The 19,786-nt window shown below is 33.6% G+C and overlaps 1 protein-coding gene across 13 annotated transcripts in view; it reads right to left on the reverse strand.

The window, feature by feature from the left end:
* Positions 1-4,331: 4,331 nt before the first annotated feature.
* The window catches only part of LOC120090216, a 59,796-nt gene continuing 44,341 nt past the window's right edge, over positions 4,332-19,786 (reverse strand). Inside the window, exons 10-20 of one of the 13 annotated variants that reach the window (XR_005485455.1) lie at positions 18,093-18,505; positions 16,760-17,207; positions 16,349-16,627; positions 13,804-14,569; positions 13,610-13,668; positions 11,971-12,480; positions 8,561-8,599; positions 7,152-7,377; positions 5,464-5,637; positions 4,714-4,819; positions 4,332-4,624 (exon numbers count right to left, since the gene is read on the reverse strand). Coding sequence is in view for 5 of the 13 variants with exons in the window: in XM_039047809.1 (XP_038903737.1) it covers positions 7,192-7,377; positions 8,561-8,599; positions 11,971-12,480; positions 13,610-13,668; positions 13,804-14,569; positions 16,349-16,627; positions 16,760-17,207; positions 18,093-18,505 (2,700 nt within the window). In the remaining 8 variants the exon portion in view is untranslated. Of the gene's footprint in view, positions 5,638-7,151; positions 7,378-8,560; positions 8,600-11,970; positions 12,481-13,609; positions 13,669-13,803; positions 14,570-16,348; positions 16,628-16,759; positions 17,208-18,092; positions 18,506-19,786 lie in introns of all 13 variants that reach the window. The other 12 variants (XR_005485456.1, XR_005485472.1, XR_005485474.1 and 9 more) reach the window with 12 other exon arrangements.

The raw sequence follows: 19,786 nt of genomic DNA on the forward strand, positions 1-19,786 counted from the left end.
CCCGAAGCAGGATAAGTAGAGAGATTGCTCCCTTAAGGGTTGATTCTAGGGCTTAACATAGTGGCAACAACTTCTCTTTGGAAGAGAGGACTCAGTCATAGTAGGACTATGACTTATGTTCATTAGAGGGATTAGTGGTACTTAAGGAGTTAGATATAACTACAGCAGCATAACGGTTATTGGCCTAGCTGTACTTACGAGCAATCTGTGAAGGGTTGTCGCATTGCTGATTGGTTAAGATAGACATATAATATATCTGTAGAGAGTTCAGCTGTCGGTATTTAGTGAAATATCTGATAGTTAACGGATAGTGGATCCCGTGACTAAAGAGTTTAGTTAGTTATTCACGTACTGTAGGAGCTTTCGAGCTACAGGTCCATAAGGTCCCCTTGGTAGCGTAATGGATTCTGTTGAGGATCAGTTCTTGGTGTTGATTTGAAATGTTCAAATTGACAAGAGGTATTTTGATTATATATATGAATGATCGGTTTGATGTATGAGATACATTTAGTAGAGGATTAATGTAAATGAGATTTACATTAAGTACCATGGAATAGAAAAAAAACTATGGTTTATGTTTCAATGAGATGAAATATTAAAACTATAGGTTATAAATATAGTATGATAAGTTGGTTATCATTTATATTTATAATAATATTAATTATTGGATAATTAAGTCTTTTTCTCTAATAACCAATTGAGTGGGAGGTTATTGGTGGTTCATGGTAACCATGAGATAAAAGAAAAATTGTTTTCCTAATTTTATTAAGTTTTTTGAAAAGTTTTGGCAAAAATTGTTTTGAGATTTCTCTCGGAAAAAGAATTTCACGGAGCTTGTCAAGTAAATACAGATTTACTAAGCAACAACTTGATCTAGTAAACGGTCGTGTAATGTTTTGTAAACGACAGACACTGAGCTAAACGATCGCTTAGTTTTTGCTAGATGATCGCTTAGCTTTTGCTAAACAATTGGGCATCGACCTATACGATAGGTTTCAACCATCTCTCACTGGCCTAATCGTGTACACGATTATTGTCTCCTTCTTCTTCTGCCTCAATCCAAGTCCACAAGAGCCTACCCTCTGGATTCTCACACCGAGAATACCAAGGTAACTTTCTTGATGGTGTACTCAACTTGACACCATCGAGGTTCTGTAGAGGTCGTTCGTGTTGTTGGGGAGTTTGTGATCGAGGCAATCACAGAGGACGAGTATGCAATGTTCGTGCTGCGGAGCGATCGTATTGTTCGAACGTTCGAGGTTGCTGTGTTCAAGCGTTCGTGAGCAAGGAGCGTGGAGACGATTCGACAAACGTTCGTAGCTTTTCTCCTTGATTTCTTGTTGTATCATGCTGTAATTTCTGTATTAATTGCATAACTGTTTGTCTCTGTTTCGACTGTAATTTGTCATGTTCATACATGATTGTAATTTGGAATGATCTATTCCGCTACTCATGTAAATCTTGGATTCGATTTCCTTCACACTCATGCCTTGAGGCAATATCCCTTGTTTTGAAAAAGCTTGCATATACTTAATACTAATATGTGATAGCCTCTTGTGCCACAAATCAACTTCTGTCAAGGTTGTCTCTATTATTGTGTAGGCTCCATTTAGCATCTCTACTCCTTTTACAACATATAGATCATTGATCTTCTTACCAACTAAAACCACTTTCGAGTCTTTAATGACTTCAAAGACTCCACCTTTTCCCCTGTACTCACAACACATTGTATCCAGCATACCTAGGGAAATTAGATTTCTCTTAAATAAAGGAACATGTTTTACAATTCTCAACAGTTCCACTATCTCATCCTTGAGTTTTAAAGAGACTGTCCAATTCCCTTGATCTTACAAGCTTCATTGTTGCCCATGTAAACTAGCTCTCCAATTTCTTTATAGTTATTAAACCATAGTCTAAAAGTTGTCATATGATAGGTGCTTCCAGAATCTACAACCCAATCATGTTTTCCTTGGGCTTACTTGGTTGGCCTTGTCATTAGTAGAAGCTAGAGCATCAAAACATAAGTAGGAGCCTTCAACTATGGATGCTTCAGGTTGTTTTCCCTTCTGTTCTTTCTCTTTTTCTTGATCTTTCCTCTTCAAACTATAGCAATCTCTCATAAGATGGTCATTCTTCTTGCAATAGTTGCACTTCAACTTAGTTTTAGGCTTATGTTCTTCATTTGTTTGTTGCTTTCCACCCTTGGACTAATTAGACTTGTTCTGCTTCTTTCCTTTCATAAACAAACCTTCTGTACTTAGTTGTTCTTTCTTGGTGACTTGAAACTCTAATTCTTTAGTCTTTAATGCTGAAATAATGGCATCAGTTGTAACTGATACTTTGTAATGTTTTAATGCATTTTTACTTCTTTATAGGCATCAAGAAGTAAATTCAATAGGATATATGCTTCATTTTCATCACGTACTTTCTCACCAAGATTTTTAAATTCAAGCACTATCTTCTTGAATTTATCAAGGTTGTCTATGAGTATCTTTGTTGGGTCCATCTCAAAGGTGAAAAACATTTCCCTCAAGAACATCTTGTTTGGAAGGTCTTTTGTGGCAAAAAGATCTTCCAACGTAGTCCACATTTTGCAGGTTGTGTCTTGATCATCACCTGCCTTAGGACACTGTCATTGGAGTTCAAAACCAAAATTCTATAGGCTGCCAACTCCATATCTTACCTTTCTTATGCTATACTCATGGTTGGAAGAGTTGATAGGTCCAAACGGGCCTTGTGAGCCTTCTTCCGGCCGAGGATGTCTTTGATTACTCTTCCCATCGAATGTCTCTATTTCAAACATTGTTACTGCCATTTCTGCTTGAATTACTGAATCTTGAAGCTCCAAGAAACGCTTTCTCGATGTTCTTTATTACTTTGATACCAATTTATTGGGCTTTAATTGTTGTTTGCAGGCCCAAATCAAGGAGGGAAAATCTGATACAGGAAGAACTAGTGGTTGGTGATAGATGTGGAGAGAACACCACGTGGGAGGTAAGAAAATTTATCAAATTCAATTAGGTTCTTTTGATTTTGGAATCAAATGAAAATATCTCTCTCAACTCTTTCACTAACTCACAACTTCTATCAATGGCGAATTTCTGCAAGGAACTTGAAGAACACAAACATGCACACTTAGTTAATGAAGGAGAAGAAGCGAAATACAAGGAAGTACGTGGTTTGGCCAAAATCAGCCTACATCCATGTTTGAAGATTTGCAGATAAGTTTTCTTAACTTTACAAAAATGACAACCTTGCTCATTTACAAATTTAATCTGGTATTTATAGTTTATACCAATCAGTTACAAGTTTGTAATATTGTTAAGAAAAATAAAAAACTAGTCGTTGGAGTCATTTATTTTCAACTTGTTAGCAATGTATATTTGTAATAGTAACTTCCTCTTTTGGACACTATTTCAGTATTCATCTTTTTAGGCTTAAATTTCATTTTGTTTTTTGAATTTTGTACCATTTTAGCATCGAATCATCAATTTCTATCATTAATAGACTTCTATCAGCCTCTATAAAAAAAGATTAAAATTTTAAATAGTTTCTTTTATTTTCTTATTTTTTAAAATCCCCTTTTTAGAAAAAGAAAAAATTTTTAAAAAAATATCTTTTTGTTCTCTAGGTTTTTGATCTAGTTGCTATTTAGTCTCTAGGTTTCAAAATATTACACATTTAGTTATTTAAGTTTTTTGAGTTTGGTTTCAATTTAGTCCCTAAGTTTCAAAATGTTACAATTTTATCCTTTGATATTTGAGTTTTGCTTGAATTTGGTCCATATGTTTCAAGATTTACATTTTTAACCTAAATTGTTCACTAAATACTCATTTTCCATCTTTAGTATTAATTTATGTTAATAATTTAAAATCATTAAAAGAATTATAATCAGTTATGTTTTACCATTTTTATCGCTTTTATTATTAAATTTGAAATTTCATTTCATAATTATTTTTAATTAATTAATAAAAATTGACATCAATAATTGAAAGTGAGTATTTAATAAAAAAAAATAAGGTTAAAAATGTAAAATCTTGAAACCAATGGACCAAATTGAAACAAAACTCAAATCTCGATAGTAAAATTATAACATTTTGAAACGTATGAACTAAATTGAAACAAAACCCAAAACTTAAAAAACCAAATGTGTAATATTTAATAACCTAGAGACTAAATAGAAACTAGAAACCTTCATAGCTAAATAGAAGAATGGATATGATTGGAGGTTTATGTTATGTATCAACTAGAAATATAAATATCCATTCACTTCCTCAAGAGATTTTGTTATATTCTGTTCTAGTGGGTTATAATTGGAGGTTTATGTTATGTATCAACTAGAAATAGAAAACTAGTTTAAAATTTTCATTTACCTCTTTTTTCTTTCATTTTTTTTTTTTTTTTTTTGAAGATTTGTTGTTGCCTCTTGACTAAATTCTTAAACTTCCTCTTCCAAAGTGTTAATTCAAATAACTTACCAAGTATATAACAAAATATTCAAAATATGATTATGGCAACAGCCTCTTGCAGTGTAGGGGATAGGTGTCCTAATGCTGCTTTGATTCCTTCCAACACCAAGTGATTGAAAGGTTTCCTTCAGTGTGTGGGTTACCAGCATCATCACCTGAAAGCAAAGGGAAACAAAACAGTGATACGAAGTTTATCTTTCTATCTGAGCTATGATGCACCAAGGAAATGAAGTGATAAACTTACCATAAATCCACAAACCCACAAGGTCATAGATGATGACCAACTTGACTGGATTGGATTTGGTTAGAATGTGCTATTAATTGGCACAAACTGTTGGAATGCCTTGAATCTGTAATCAACCTTGAATATGTTTTTAAACCTAGAGTTTAGAGAAGTGCCAAATATAAACCATGATATTCCTCTCTAATAATAAATTGTTATTTTCTTCTTCCGTAGATCCAGCTAACCCATTATTAGTGAACTAAGTAAAACTTTATGTCAGTTTCTTTACTGTTTACACTTGCTTTGCTTTTTTTATTGTCGATTTCAAAACATAAATCAAAGAATCCAACAGATCGACATACCAAAGAGTCAGAATCATAAAGTTCAAGTAAACTGGGCAGATGATGGGGGTTTATTTTTCAGATCAATACAGTTTTTTTTTAATGAATTCTGTTGAAATTTTGAAGGGCAGGCCTATCGAGATCTCAGCATTCCTTTGCATACATATAGTAAACAAAAATAATTTGAGCAAATCAAGAAAGAGAAATAAAGAGAATAAAGAAGATTACTAAATATATACAGGTTGTTACATCTTCTCTATTGCAAACTCTGCAGGTTCTGTTAAACTAAGGGAGAGTACACAACAGACTATCAATCTTAAGACTCTTGAGAATATACTTGGTTTTACCCCCTTCCCTAACCAAAACCTAAACACTTGGCTCATAACTGTACCCCGATAAAATATATCGTAACAAAATCCTTGGCACAAACCTCATCATCCTTCGTCTCAGTGTCATCATAATGGCGTCTCATACCTTCATGAGATTCCATGAACCATATTTTAGCTGAACTTCAAATGAATTTAGATTGAGCCAGCTTGATGACTAGGTTCCACAAACTTGAACATTTGCTGGCTTAGAAAATAAATAACTTCACCACAATTTTCTGTCAAACATATGACATCAGAATCAACATCTGGATGTGTTCATCCAATTTAACAAATTTAGGAAGCCTGAATCCAAGAGGTGAAACTTAAGCCAGAATCAACATAGAATTTTGAGTAAACCATCGGACCTGACACTTGAAAAAATCTATTTGGATTGTTTGGATCATAGATATTATTTCATAAATATGAATATTAAATGTCAGGGTTTTAAATGTCTGAGATAATTAATGTCTGTATTTAGATATACAAGATAATTGACATTTGAAAGTTAAATGAATGTGTTTGATTTACCAATTTTGTATATGGAAATAAAAAATAATTAATTATTTAATCAAATGTAACAGAACAAGTAATGTAGTCATAATTAAATTTAACTATTTAATATATTGTTATATTTATAAATTATAATCAATTAAAATATCTTTAAATGAATATTTTAAGATTGAGTCACAAATAAGAAGTAAACGACTTGATCTCTTCTGGAAAGTGACTTTGACCAAATAGAGTCTCCTTCCGTATAGGATTTGACCCCATAAGCGGGACCGCCACCCCATAGCATGTTGCCACCAGAAGCAGAACCCCAGGCCTCTTTCATTTTAATTATTTATCCTTTCATTAGCAATTCACAAAAACATTATTTTATTTGATTAATAAAAATAATTAAGTAAATATAAATTAATTAAAATATTAATAATTAATAATAAAAATTCATATTAAATAGTTAAGATAACATAAAATATCATGGAAATGTATTAGTTGAAATTTATCAAGTCTAAATAATATATTTATATTTAATAATTAATTAAAATTCATAATAATAATCAATTGATATTAATTATTAATTAATCAGGCTCTATCCATCCTCTAAATATAAGAATCCCAAAAGTATGGAAGGTATTAAAAAATCCATGTCAAATGGGTTTTAAAATTTCTTGGATAATAATATCCTGGGTTTTAAAAAGTAAAATGTTGTGAAACAAACACAGATATTAAATATAGGTCTGAAATCTCATGGCAATAACGGTGAAATAAACAGACCCTAAGAGCAGTATTGTGGGAAGAAAACCCCTTTCCAGTAGTCATATCATTTAATTATTTTTTAAAAACAAACAATTACACTAGATCATTTGAGAAATGAGACAAAGATATAGAGAATCTCACATGGTTAGAGTAACAAAAACGCTCCAATTGATGCATAGCAGAAGAAGAATAGTAACAAAAACTGACTAGTGAAGCGACTGCAAGGTGTTCAAGGAAATTAACACCAAAAAGAAAAAAGTACTGATATAATCAAAGGAAACTACAAGTTTACAATATCATGTCTACCAATGAAAATTTATGTCAACCAGGAATTCAACTGCATAGTTTCTAATACATTTTATGGGAAAAGTTTTTTAAGAAAATTGCTTTCAATTTCAAAAAATAAGCCAAAGATATTGCAGGTGGAGTTTGTCTCAAGAAAACAAGGAAAAAATACAGGTGGAGAGAAAGAAAAGGCAATTGGTATAAGTACCTGAGCAATAAGCATGCAAGCAGAACATGGGAGTGGCGACCTACAGCAATGATGTACTCCTGGGATTTGCAAAGTAGTGATCACGGTAAACAAACTTCGACTCTCTGTAGCTCCTGCTGAGAAGAGTCCCTAGAATACCAGGGGACCCGTTGAACTTACTTTGATACATCTTCCTCACTATGATGTAAGCATCTAAAATCATCAACTCTAGCAGCTTCTTACAACTCTGAGGACAGATGGTGTCAGTAAATACTTCCCACACTTTTATATTTCGAAAAATGATCTAACTTATACAGGCAGGCATGTATATATATATATATGAGAAACAAGAGAATATCAAGAGATATCCATTTTTCCCACGACGAGATTCTCCATTTAGGCGGTGAATGGGAGAGGGAGGGTGAAAAAATTTCCCGTAAGCTTAAAAGGGATGGGGACAAGGAATCCATTCTCCACCCCTACCCCTACCCCGTTATAGCCCTTTTTTAATTTATTATAATAATATAATGTTATGTTATTATTATAATAATAAATATTACATTTAAATTTCAAGTTTTATTGTTTAATGGTCAAGATAATGAATATGTGTAAATTGAATATTTAAATTTAGATTATATATATGAATAATTTGATAGGTAATTATTTCCTTCTAAAAAATTTGAGTAATTTCTTTTTAAATTCAAATTGTCCATGTGGAATTGACCATGTAAAAAAAAATAAGTGAGAAATTTAACTATTTAATTAAAAAAAAAATCATAATAGTGATTTAAGATACTTGATTTTTTTAAAAAAAGAAAAAAGACCAAATAGGAAAAGATTTCCAACAGAGACGCAATCCTCGCAAATTTCCCATGGGAATCCCCGCCCCAATTCCCATGAGGAATTTCGTGGGGATAGGGAATGAAATGGAGAGCAGGGATGGAGATGGGGAAGTCATCCCCGCCTGTGGACATCTCTGCAAGGAGCCCAACCAAAACAACCCGAGGAACAAGGGAATATGGCATTCCCTCTCCCAAAAGAAATATTACAAAATGATCTTTCAATTTAAATTGATGGTGTCTATCATATAATTACAAAAATGACCCTTAGGTTGTTTTGTTTGGTAAGAGAATTCGGATGTGTTTTTATCACAATCATAAGTTCCGATTGTTGTATTTGGCTTTCTCCCATTTCAAGCACCCCCCATTAGATCTCTTTAGCATAGAATCAGCAAAAACAAAATTTTCAGCTTACTTATTCCCATTAGTTTCACTTTTCATCTTTTAAGTGAAAAGTTCTCTCTCGTTCAAAAAATAAATAAATAAATCACATATTCAAGCAAATTTAAGTTGCGGAAACTTATTATGAGACCTTAACCTAGCACAGACAATATGGAACTTTTGTAGGTATATATTCGAAATTTAGGTTACCTGGGGGTTCAAGACATTCATCCGTTGTATAATGTCAACCTAACAAAAAAAACAAAGAGAAAAGATGGAAAAACATTACGACATATTGAACCTATTAAGGAAACGATCGCCATTCTACTAAAATACATAAGCATGGAAGGATGACAAGTAAACAAGAAACACCACATTATTTTCAAAATACTGCAAGGCGTTAGATTAACAGTCTAATAAATAACTAACAGAACACTATTCTCAGGATCATGCATTGTGTGACTGAAATTCCTATCATTTCATAAACTGCATAAAAGAGAAGCGCTCCAGTTGGACCTAAATTACATTCGAATGATGACTAATGACAGCTTTTGAAATAAGCTATCTATGGGAAGAGAGTTCCATAAATCTAAGCATAACCATTGGCAAATAAGGTACACTTGCAGTCGAACAAATCCTATGGACCATTTAGCTCCTTTAGCTAAATTACACCAATCCAGAGGATTCAATTTTAATAACAACACAGCTTGAACCCAAGAAAAAAATCCACCTCTATCGAAAGAGTATCACTCCTAAATAGATTGTTCCCCAACAAAGCACAGACAAAATGTAATAGAAAAAGTGAGCTGAGAACAACCAACGGCAGATAGTCTTGCACATGCTAATTCCTAAGTCTTGGAGTAAGACAATCTGGCAGCACGTGAGACCCATGCATGGCTTCATTTGAAGAGTAGAAGTTCTCTCCTCTATGACAGATGGCACTCCCTTCAGAGAAGTTGTTGACAAAAAGCCACCTCTAAGTGATGACTTAAATTTCACAACTGGAAGTATGCTTTTATCTCAAAAGGTGGGTGACATACTCTTATTCGGGCTACTATGCCTACTTTGCCCGCACATTATTTATCTTTATATCATGCTCCTTGTGAAATTATCAAATGATTGGATAAATTGATTTGTGATTTTTTCTGGGAGGGCTCTAGTGGAGATGTTGGCATGCATAATGTGAATTGGGAGATCACTCAACGTCCCAAATTGATGGGAGGTCTTGGTGTTGGTAATTTCCTTGTAGTCAACCTTAAATCAACTGTTTCAGAGACTAACCGGACCATTTAGAAGCCTGTTGTGTGCATGCTCAACTGCCAACACCCGCCAAGAAGTCAGTTTCTACCTTAGCTTCAACCCATAAATTTAATTACTCTGTTTTTAATCCTAATTCAGAGGTTCAATTTATGAGAGATACCCCTTGCTCCCCCTTAACTTCGAGCCAGAAAATGAGTTCTGATTATGCCAGTGAATTTCCATTTAGTATAAGCAGTGAGGATATAGTTTGCTATGAGGATAAATTTGATCAAGAAACACCAGCAAAATTCAATAACTTTGGAATGATTTGAACACTCTGTTTCACGAGGAAGTGAATTTGAATTTAGAAGTAGCAGATACTTCATGTCTTTTTCCTTTACATCATTCTGAAATTCCATCACATCTGAAGTCTATAGTTGAAGAATGTGGATTAATTTTCGAATGACTGTACTCGCTGACAAACACTTTTGAATCTGTTTCACCTTTGCTTCGTCTTGGTGCACATTAAGTAAGCATTTCGAAGACTACTCCATTCAGGACCTATGCTTAAATTGGCGGGCTTTCACTTTCCAAGATTGCTAGCGGATTGCTTCTTGGATCAGATTTTCTCTAGTTAATTTACTTTTGAGTATTTTCTGTATTTGTTCGTTCTGTTTTGTCTAGTCTTGGTTTATGTTGGAGCCGTTTGTTCTTGTTACTTTGTTGTATGGGCTGAGTTTTAGTCTTGGTTTTGATCCTTTGGCCTTTTTTGCTCTTTGTTTTGTATAATTCTCTTGGTACTTTGAGCATTAATTCCATTTCATTTTATTAAATCTCGTTTCCATTTCAAAAAAAAAAATAAATAAATAAATAAAAGAAAAAAAGCTCTTTTGACTAAATGGATTTAGTGTTTTCTGCATGAGCAAGATGCCTTATGGCGAAGGTTAATTGTGGCAAAGTATTATTCTCCCTCATGCACTTGGCCGACTGTTATTCATGGTTCTTCCAAGTCTCTTTGGCGTTTTATTTGTCAGACTATTGATCTGGTGGCTAGTTGTACTCAGATTAGCCTTGGTACTAGTACTCCATTTCTTTTTGGAAGGATCCTTGGCTTAGCTGTTGTGCTCTCTTTAACATTTTCTCCCGTTTGTTTCAGCTTGCACATTTTTCTGACATTAAAGTGGCTGATTCATGGATTGGGTAATCTAAGGCTTGGGATTTACGCCTTGGTTGTAATCTTAATGATTTAGAGACTCTTGAATGGGCTTCTTTGTCTCAATTGTAGTTTTTTGTCGGTTGTCGCCTTACACTTGACTCTTGGATTTGGACTATTAATCCTTCTTCGTCATTTTGTATTAAATCTCTTATGGATGATTTCATGGGTATCGTTGAGCCTCTTGTCAAAGATCTATATTTTGCAATTTGGTTGGATGAGTTCCCTAAGAAAATCAATTTTTTCTTACGGAAGCTATGCCTTTGGTTTTGTTAATACAGCTGATCGTCTACAACGTCATATGCCCTACATGTCTATCTCTCCATCTTGGTGTCTCATGTGTCGAGACCATTCGAAATCTGGTGCTCATCTTTTTTTGCATTGTCCTTTTTGTTTCTATCATATTGTTCTGGAAGTTTTTGGTTGGCCGTTGGTTTGCTCAAATAATATGTTTGGTGTTCTTGCTTCTCTCTTGGTGGGGCATCCTTTTCATGGTTCTAAGAAGACGGTTTAGTTGACGATTTTGCAAGCTTTCTCCTAGATTTTGGGGGAGAACAAAAGCGTCTGTTTAGATACTCTTTTTCTGTTTTTGATAATTTTATGGATTTGGTTCTATCTACAGTTTTGTATTGGTGCAAAACTAGGCACCCATTTAAGCATTTTAGCTTTCTTATTTAGTTTCCAATAGAAAATCTCTTCTGTAATCACCTTTAGGTACTTTGGCGTATCCCATTTATTTTATTTATTCAATGAAATGTTTCTTATCTAAAGAAAATAAATTTCAAACCCTTGCATCACTTGAAAGAGAAGACTCCAACAACCCTAAGTGATCCTCAACGTATTTTTTCTATGTGAACTAATAGAATGTTATGAGAGAATACCCCATTTTCTGTCCCATTCAATACATCAAATATATATACATACATTGGGGTCCTACTCTAATAGAATGTAATTACAATAAAAATAAAATAAAAAATAAAAAACTAACAAACTTCAATAACTAAGAAATCTATAGCAACATATATACACATACGTGTAGGAAAACTGTTTTGGAGTCCAATCACACAACAAGAACCAATTAAAGAGAATAATGGAAAACAGATCCAATGGCACAATCCAAAAGCCAACAAACAGTCCCGAAAGATATCAGAAGATCAGAAAAACATACCTCCAGTATTCCTGGGTTTTGCATTACAATTCCAAACATCCGCCTTCTAAGCCCCTTGTAGACAATTTTGTTAGTTGTCCCATCTCCATTTATCCACGGGAGTATTGGCATATTTGAACCACCAGAAGAGGCCCAAAACAATCCATCCTCATTCCCTACTGTAGTTAACATGGCTTTATCCTTGGGAGTGCGTTGGTGAATACTGATAGTTTCACTTTCTTTTGTGTTGTCATCAACTTCTGGAGGAAGATTGAGAACCGTTACTTTGTGAACCTCACCAACAATCATGTTCTTCTCCTTCTGAGTATTTGCACCATCAGAAATGTGATTTTCTGGATTTTTTCCTCCAACATTGTAATTTACTGGATGCGAAACCATCTGGCTATCACTTCTCCCAAGCATATCCACTGATGGAGTAACACGATTTCGATTGAAACCAGCTATCGAAGTCAAGAAGTACTTGGAACGATATAAAGCATCAACAACACGAATACTGTCAAAGGAATTAACCTGTACAGAATGCAAAACCAGAATAATTCAACATCGAGCCTAACCGCTAACGTCTCACCACAAATACAAACGCTAGCAAAAAGTTTTAAGCTCAAGGAGATTGATTTGCTTGGTGGTTGTCCAATGATGTACTATGCATAATAATAGGAAAATTCATACTGAGCCACATCAGTGACTGTTTCCTTTCATGCTTTTCTTTTTCCAACTTGAAGTCAATTTTTAAAACAAAGCATATACTTGAGAGTCTAGCCCAGTTTTTGGTTTAATGATTGTCTATTTCTATCCATCCAGAAGGATACCTCTCTTTACCTCTTTCTTATCGAGGAAAAAAGGGAAAAATACTTTTTGGATCTCAACTTGAGTATGATTTCTATTTGGTTCTTAGGTTTCAAAATATTACACTTTTATCCCTAAGTTTTGATTTTTGTTTCCATTTGTTTTTTGGGTTCCAAAATGTTAACACTTTTACTCTTGAGTTTTGAGTTCAGTTTCCATTTGATCCATAGGTATCAAGATTTTTTTACATCTTTGCCCTTGAGTTTTCAATAATATTCACTTTCAGTAAATTATGTTAATTTTCTATTAATTAATTTAAAATAATAAAATTAAGTATTATTAATATAATTTTCACTTCGATCACTATTAAAATTAATTAAAAAATCACAGGATAGTTATTTTAAATTAAATAAATGAAACTTAACTAGGAACTAAAAGTGAGCATTTAGTTATTCATGTTTTTTTTTTAATGGAAACAAAGTTTTTCATTGATACAATGAAAAGGAAGTAAGTTACTCATGGGTAAAAGTGTTAAGTCTAGAAATATAGGATCTAAATGGAAAATAACACAAAACTCAAAGGTAATATAACATTTGAAACCTAAGAACCAAATAGAAACTAAACACAAAACTTGGGGGAAAAAATGTAACTTTTTAACATGTAGGAATCAAATGGAAACTATACTCAAAACTTAGGACTCATAATATTTTTCTAGGAAAAAGAACATGTAATAGATATCGTCAGCCCCAGTACATTAGCAAACGTGAACATACGGATATGATTACATGATAAAAAATAAAAAACTAAAAAACAAAACTTTATGCTGTCAAATTACTATGGAAGTCACACTAACCTTCAGTACTCGTTGGTATGTTTGGAGGACATCAACGATAATTTGTGGCAGCTTTTCTCCTAATTCAGTCGTAAGATATGGCTTTTCAGTTATAATATACAACACAACACTGATCATAAATTTACTCATCCTTATGTTCTAAAATCATATGATAAGAAAATGGCTAAAGAACATGCAAAAGTTGGAATCTATACCTTGTAAATTAGCCACCTGGGACACTTCCTCCATGCTTAAACCTTGATCACCAGCCAACTGAATTGCAGAATAAACCAACCTAAAGACCTCTGGGGAGATGACGCTCACTGGTTGATCACATTCTACTGACATTAAATGATCTGCAAAAGCTGTCATAGCTTGCCAAGTTGACTCGTAACGATTCCCAAGTAGAGATACAACTCCATCAGTATCATATTGTGATTCCATATGATCAAATGAAATACTATTGTCAGTAGGTGGAATGCAGAAGCTGTCGCTCCCACTAATATATTGGTCATCAACACAATTCCAACTGTTCGACAGCTCCATAGCATCTGTTCTTAAAATTGTAGTACGACAGACAGAAACCATGATCCCAGGAAAACCTTTTTCTCGACGAGAAATAATTTCACCATCTGTTGGTGCAAATTTCAGCTTTTTAGCCCAAGCGTCACCCCAGTGTTCGCTATCAACTTTTCGTTTTAAACTTCTCGCATCCTCAGGTTCTCCAACACCATCTTCAGGCAAACAAGAAGAAATGGACAACTCTCCCGAAGAAACTAGAGCAAACAAATGGAAAATGTCTCCACATAGTAAATCAGCAGGAAGATTAATCCCATTCTCCACTAGATCTTTATCTCTTTCATGCAGAAACTTGGAAAATCTGGAAGCTCTCTCTCCAGTGTTGGCTGGAAATGGCGACTTTGAAATCCTATGCAGAAAAGTTTGAGAGAGAACAAAAGGGTCGCCATTGGTGCCTCCAATCTGGCAGATATGAAAACAATTAACAGTTAACAAGACACATACTCACACAAACATCAAGGTAAATGGAGTCGGGGGGGGAATAATTACTAATCAATTATCTTAAGCAAATGTCTTCAATTGAAGTGTCAGATTCAAAATACAATAAAACGAAAAGTAAACACAATAAACTTAACAAAAACAAATTCTAGACAATCCAAACAAAAGACCAAAAACTAAACAAAGGAAATGAAGGCACTCCAATTCAAACATAAATCTTGAACAGAAAAATTAGCAAAAAGTTTGGAAAGAGAACACCAAGATATAACTTCTCTCACAAGACTGAAAAGTAGGAAATTGGTAAACACACACACACACACACACATCTAAAATGTCTAACCCAAAATGCTGTCCTCAAAGCTTGAAGAAGAGGAATTTCTTTCCAAAAAGGAAAGCAACTTAATCTACTTGGAACATCAAAGAAATAAGAACTCCTCTCGGAACTACAAATACTGAAGACCGGAAATGAATAAAAGAAAGCAAGGAAAATATTTTAAATCAAATAAAGAAAAGCATAGGACTGAACTCAACTCACTAATCCCACAGTTCCTTTACTCTAATTAAGAAAATTTATTCCATGCGTTGCCAGAGATCTCTCCTGATTTAATCATTAATCTTTCTCAAACAGCAGCAAAACAACTCAATAGGCAAGAAACTTGTTTTCCAGCAGCTTCTTTTTCGGTTGATCAAGCATCTTTGAAGTTTTTTTTAGGAGCATCTTTGAAGGCAATGTATCATCAGTTGTGGATTTTGGCTGTCAAAGTATTACCTGCCGAATTTTTGGTTTGAAAGGATGCTTAGTGTTATCTTTATAAGCCTTTCTTGTATTTTTCTTTTCAAGACTTTTGCTTGTATTTGAAACTTTTTCTTTCATGGTTGATCTTTGATTTGCATTGGGCTGTGGATGCTTATAGTGCTTTTGTTGTTTTTTTCTTTTCTTCTTTTATTTCCGTTTCCTTGTAACTTTGAGCGTTAATCTCTTTTCATTATATCAATGAAAAGTTTTGTTTCTTTATAATAATAATAATTATAAATAAAAAAAAAAGAAAGAAAAAAAGAAAGAAAGAAATAAATAAAAAGGCAAGAAACTTTATGCTAGAAAAACTTAGAACCAGTCGGCAAATATTAAACACATGAAATCTACGAAGGCTGCACATGAATTTGTATATTTCTTATGGGTCTATGCTAAATATTGAAACTGCTAATTCAATTTTCTCTCTGATCTCAAATTTGATCCAAATCATGCTACTGGTAACTGGGAAATCACAGGTATTATAATAATAAAAATGAATAGCTACCAAACATTAAAAAAGAAACGAATATAAAAGAGTTTATAAGCTAGGCAACATTGTTTTCCTAGAAGAAAACTAGAACATGACTAAATTAAAATAAAAAATCACTAAAGAAAGTGAAAGAGAGAATAATTTGAAGACTTCCTCCCAAAATATTCTATGGAGATGATGAAAATAGAGTCAAAAAGAATACCTGGTGCTTTTTTACTAGAAACAAAACTTCCCCTCAAATGGGTTGTTTTCGGATATAGGAAAATGAACCAAAATATTTACAACTAATAGCAAAATATCATAGCCTATCTGTGATAGACCGCGATAGACAGAAATAAATAGTAAAATTCGGCTGTTTGGCTTTTAGTTGCAAATATTTTTAGCAGTTTTGTCATTGAAAATAATTTCCCGTAATAATATTAATATTACTATTTATTATTATTTTGAGGACAAAACTTACCATGATTTTCTTCTCTCTAAGGTGGCTAAAAGCTGAAAAAAGATCATGTTCTGAGTAACGCCTTAAATTCTCAGCTAGGAGATTAGGTACTTCTCGTGTTGTTGAGGTGCTCAAGAAAACAAGCTTAAATAGCTCCACCGCGTTGGAGACAGCCAATGATTCAAATACTTCTTTGCTGACATGCCTGCCATTCAAAATCTTCATCAGCCTCCGATGAAAGCATCTTGCCTTTGATCTTCCCCTCGAGAATTTATGTTGCACTCCTTCCAGCTCTGCACTCTGGGTGACAGACATGGTAAATTCAGATTCCAGGAAATGGAAATCCAAGGGAAAAACAAACAATTATGTCTAAAATCATTCTAAAATGGAAAAAGGAAAAGCAATTTAACATAAATGCTCTTGAGCACTAACATTTGCATCCACGAAATCACCATAGGCAGATCCAACTCTTCTGAAGTCCCCTAACATCGTCATCTTCTTAAAATGAAGAACCTCATCAAGAGCCATCTTTACATCTTTATCATCAAAATCATCCCACTGTTCCTGAGCATCCTCACTGTGATGTTTACTGCCACAAATATTAAGACCTTTCCCTTTTAAGCTAGTTAAAATCAGTTTGGGGTCATCTTGATGAACTGATGCATTCTTAGATTTTTCCAGATACTTCACATAGCGCTTGCCAAGAATGTTACAAAGCCGCATTACAAGCTTTCTAAATCTTACGCTACCATTCAGCCATGCTATTCGTTTTCTACAAGTACCTGGAGGTGCTGGTAAGTTAGAAATAGAACACCAATTTGTTCGAGAAAATCTTGTACCTCGAGCTGCACGGTATCTGACATATTGGATGATCAATTGTCTGAAAGGAGAACAAAAGTCTCATTAAAGCAAAGATATATGCAAGAAAGGAAGGTATAGAAAAAAGTAATTTAACATTTTTCACATTCTCATTAAGAATTCAAGAGTATCTTCACACGAAACTTTGAAAATCATCATATAACATGCATTTGTTTTAATTTTTGTAGTTGGAATACTTTTATTTTTTCTGCTTAATTTTGTTGTATTGTTCTAGTAGTGTTTGCTTTGTTTTAATTTTTATTTTCATTGTATTTTGAGCATTAAGATCTTTTCACTACTTTGTTTCCTTTTTTAGAAAAAATAATAATAATAATAAATAAATAAAAAATAAAACTCCAAAAACTCATCATATACTTTTAAGGAAACATAATCATAGTTAATCCTGCTATCTTCACTAGAGCTTGGATTTCTTATCGACATATAAATTTACAGCTTGCAGGAATCGTTAACATTTTTTCATATCCCAAAAACGAACCAAAAGCATACATTGGCAGACTAGATAAATGTTTTTTTTTAAAGGAAACAAAACTTCTTATTTAATAAACTTTCATTCACGAAGATCATTTTTATTGAAAGTAAAGGAGAAAAGAGATAACACAAGGTTTATATAGAAAACCCTGATTCAAGGAGAAAAAACCACGATAGAGAAGTTTTTATTATTTTTAATTTCATACATACAAGAGACCACAAACTCAAATTAAATAGAATGAGGGAAGCCCTAATTTTAGTAGGCATAAAAGAAAAGACAAATGTGCTCTTAGGGCTAATGCACCATATTTCAACAATTTTAATACAACCTTAAGATCTAAGGCCTGCAGTTAGAAACATGTAAGCTCATAATTTATGGTTGATTAACATGTATTGGTAGCCATTGTCATCGTATTACCTATCTGTTTCATCAGTCCATTTAAACCTTCTTTGACGAGTTGGCTTCATCATTGATGAGGCAACAGAGCAGCTCGCCTCGCCTTCCTCATTAGACCCAAATTCCTCCACTGTTTCTAGATGATCGTCATCTTCAAAAATTTCTTGCAATGGGATGTTTTGCTCCCCTGAATTCCCAGCCAATTGCTTATCTTCATCAATAGGTGAAATAGAAGTTTCAGGAAATGTGGCAACCCTCGTACCATCCAACAGCTTGCTGACTACATCATGCCGTGCACGCTTCCCTGACCTCTCTTTTGGTATTTTTTTCCTTCGAGGTGAATGCCTTTTATTTTTCTGTCTAGATTCATTACCTGTCCCTTCATCAATGCTTCTGAGACGTTGCTGGCATCTATCATAATACATACGTAAAACCTGCAAGTGACATTTTGGGATAGAAATGCACACCGCATTACTTAGGCATTATGATTTTGTAAAAACTGCTACACTAATTAAAAGAGGAATGCACACTGCATTACTTGCGCATTATGATTTAAGAAACTAATACATACTTAAAGTAAAAGAAAGGATACTCCTTTAAGAACTAGGAAATATAACAAGGATCAAAATAATGCCCAACTCAGAAACACTTCTGGGCTGAATAAAAGATGGCTTTTTTGAAACAACAAACAATTTTTCATAGATAGATGAGAAGATAGAAAAATGTTCAATATACAAACTCCAGGAGTGAAAAATGTAAGATTTCTGATTGACCCAAAAGTTTAAACTAATGGATTATGATAAATTTAATTACAACAACACTATAATACTCCCCCTCACTTGTAAGCTTGAAAAATTCTAGAAAATCCAATAAGTGGTAACCAATATTAACTGGAGAGGAAATGACATTATAGAAATTTGAACATAGGACCTCCTGCTCTGGAACCATTTTAAATCACCGTTGACACGAGCTTAAGCTAGTAGGTTACCGTAAATTTAAGTATATAAAAACTTTAACAAAAAGAAAGCCAACCCACAAAAGAAAGCAAATATTTCCAAATATTATAATAGCTATTGAAAACAAAATGCCTATGAAGATTTCAACAAGCCAACGTGTCAAAGTAACCAAAACTACTCCTACCAAGCTGCACCAAGCAACTGCGCAGAAGAAATAACATCCAGAAGCCTTATTAGTGAATCAAACAAATGGACTGCAAGCACAATACTCATTACCGTGATAAAAAATAAATAAATCCTTTGTTGATGCAACCAAAAGCTTTTCAATCTTGTAGATGGTTGGAACCAAAGAAATTCCACAAATGCCAATTTATGACTTGTGAATTGTGATGAATCATTTTCGAAAGTGCACTAATTCCTTTTTCAAATGACTTTTTGGCAAACCCTCACACTACCAATTTTTTATTCAACGAATTAAACTCCTCATCAATACTATTAACACTGATATTAGAGTTCTCATCAAATCCTTCATCTTCCATGGTGCATCTACTTCTTTCCTGGTTTACTGGTTTGAAAAAAAAAACAAACCATACACACTCAAGCCTGGTGATAGAGAGTCATCAATTTTGGAAAACTTTGTCTCTTTGCCTACTGGTATCATTAATATTGGCAATACTATTAAGGTGGGATATACAAGCACTAAGAAACTTAGAAGGTGCTATTGTCGGTAAGACCATTGGTCATACTCTCGTTAGGAAT

Source organism: Benincasa hispida, chromosome 1, assembly GCF_009727055.1.
Source record: "Benincasa hispida cultivar B227 chromosome 1, ASM972705v1, whole genome shotgun sequence".
NCBI classification, from domain to species: Eukaryota; Viridiplantae; Streptophyta; class Magnoliopsida; order Cucurbitales; family Cucurbitaceae; genus Benincasa; species Benincasa hispida.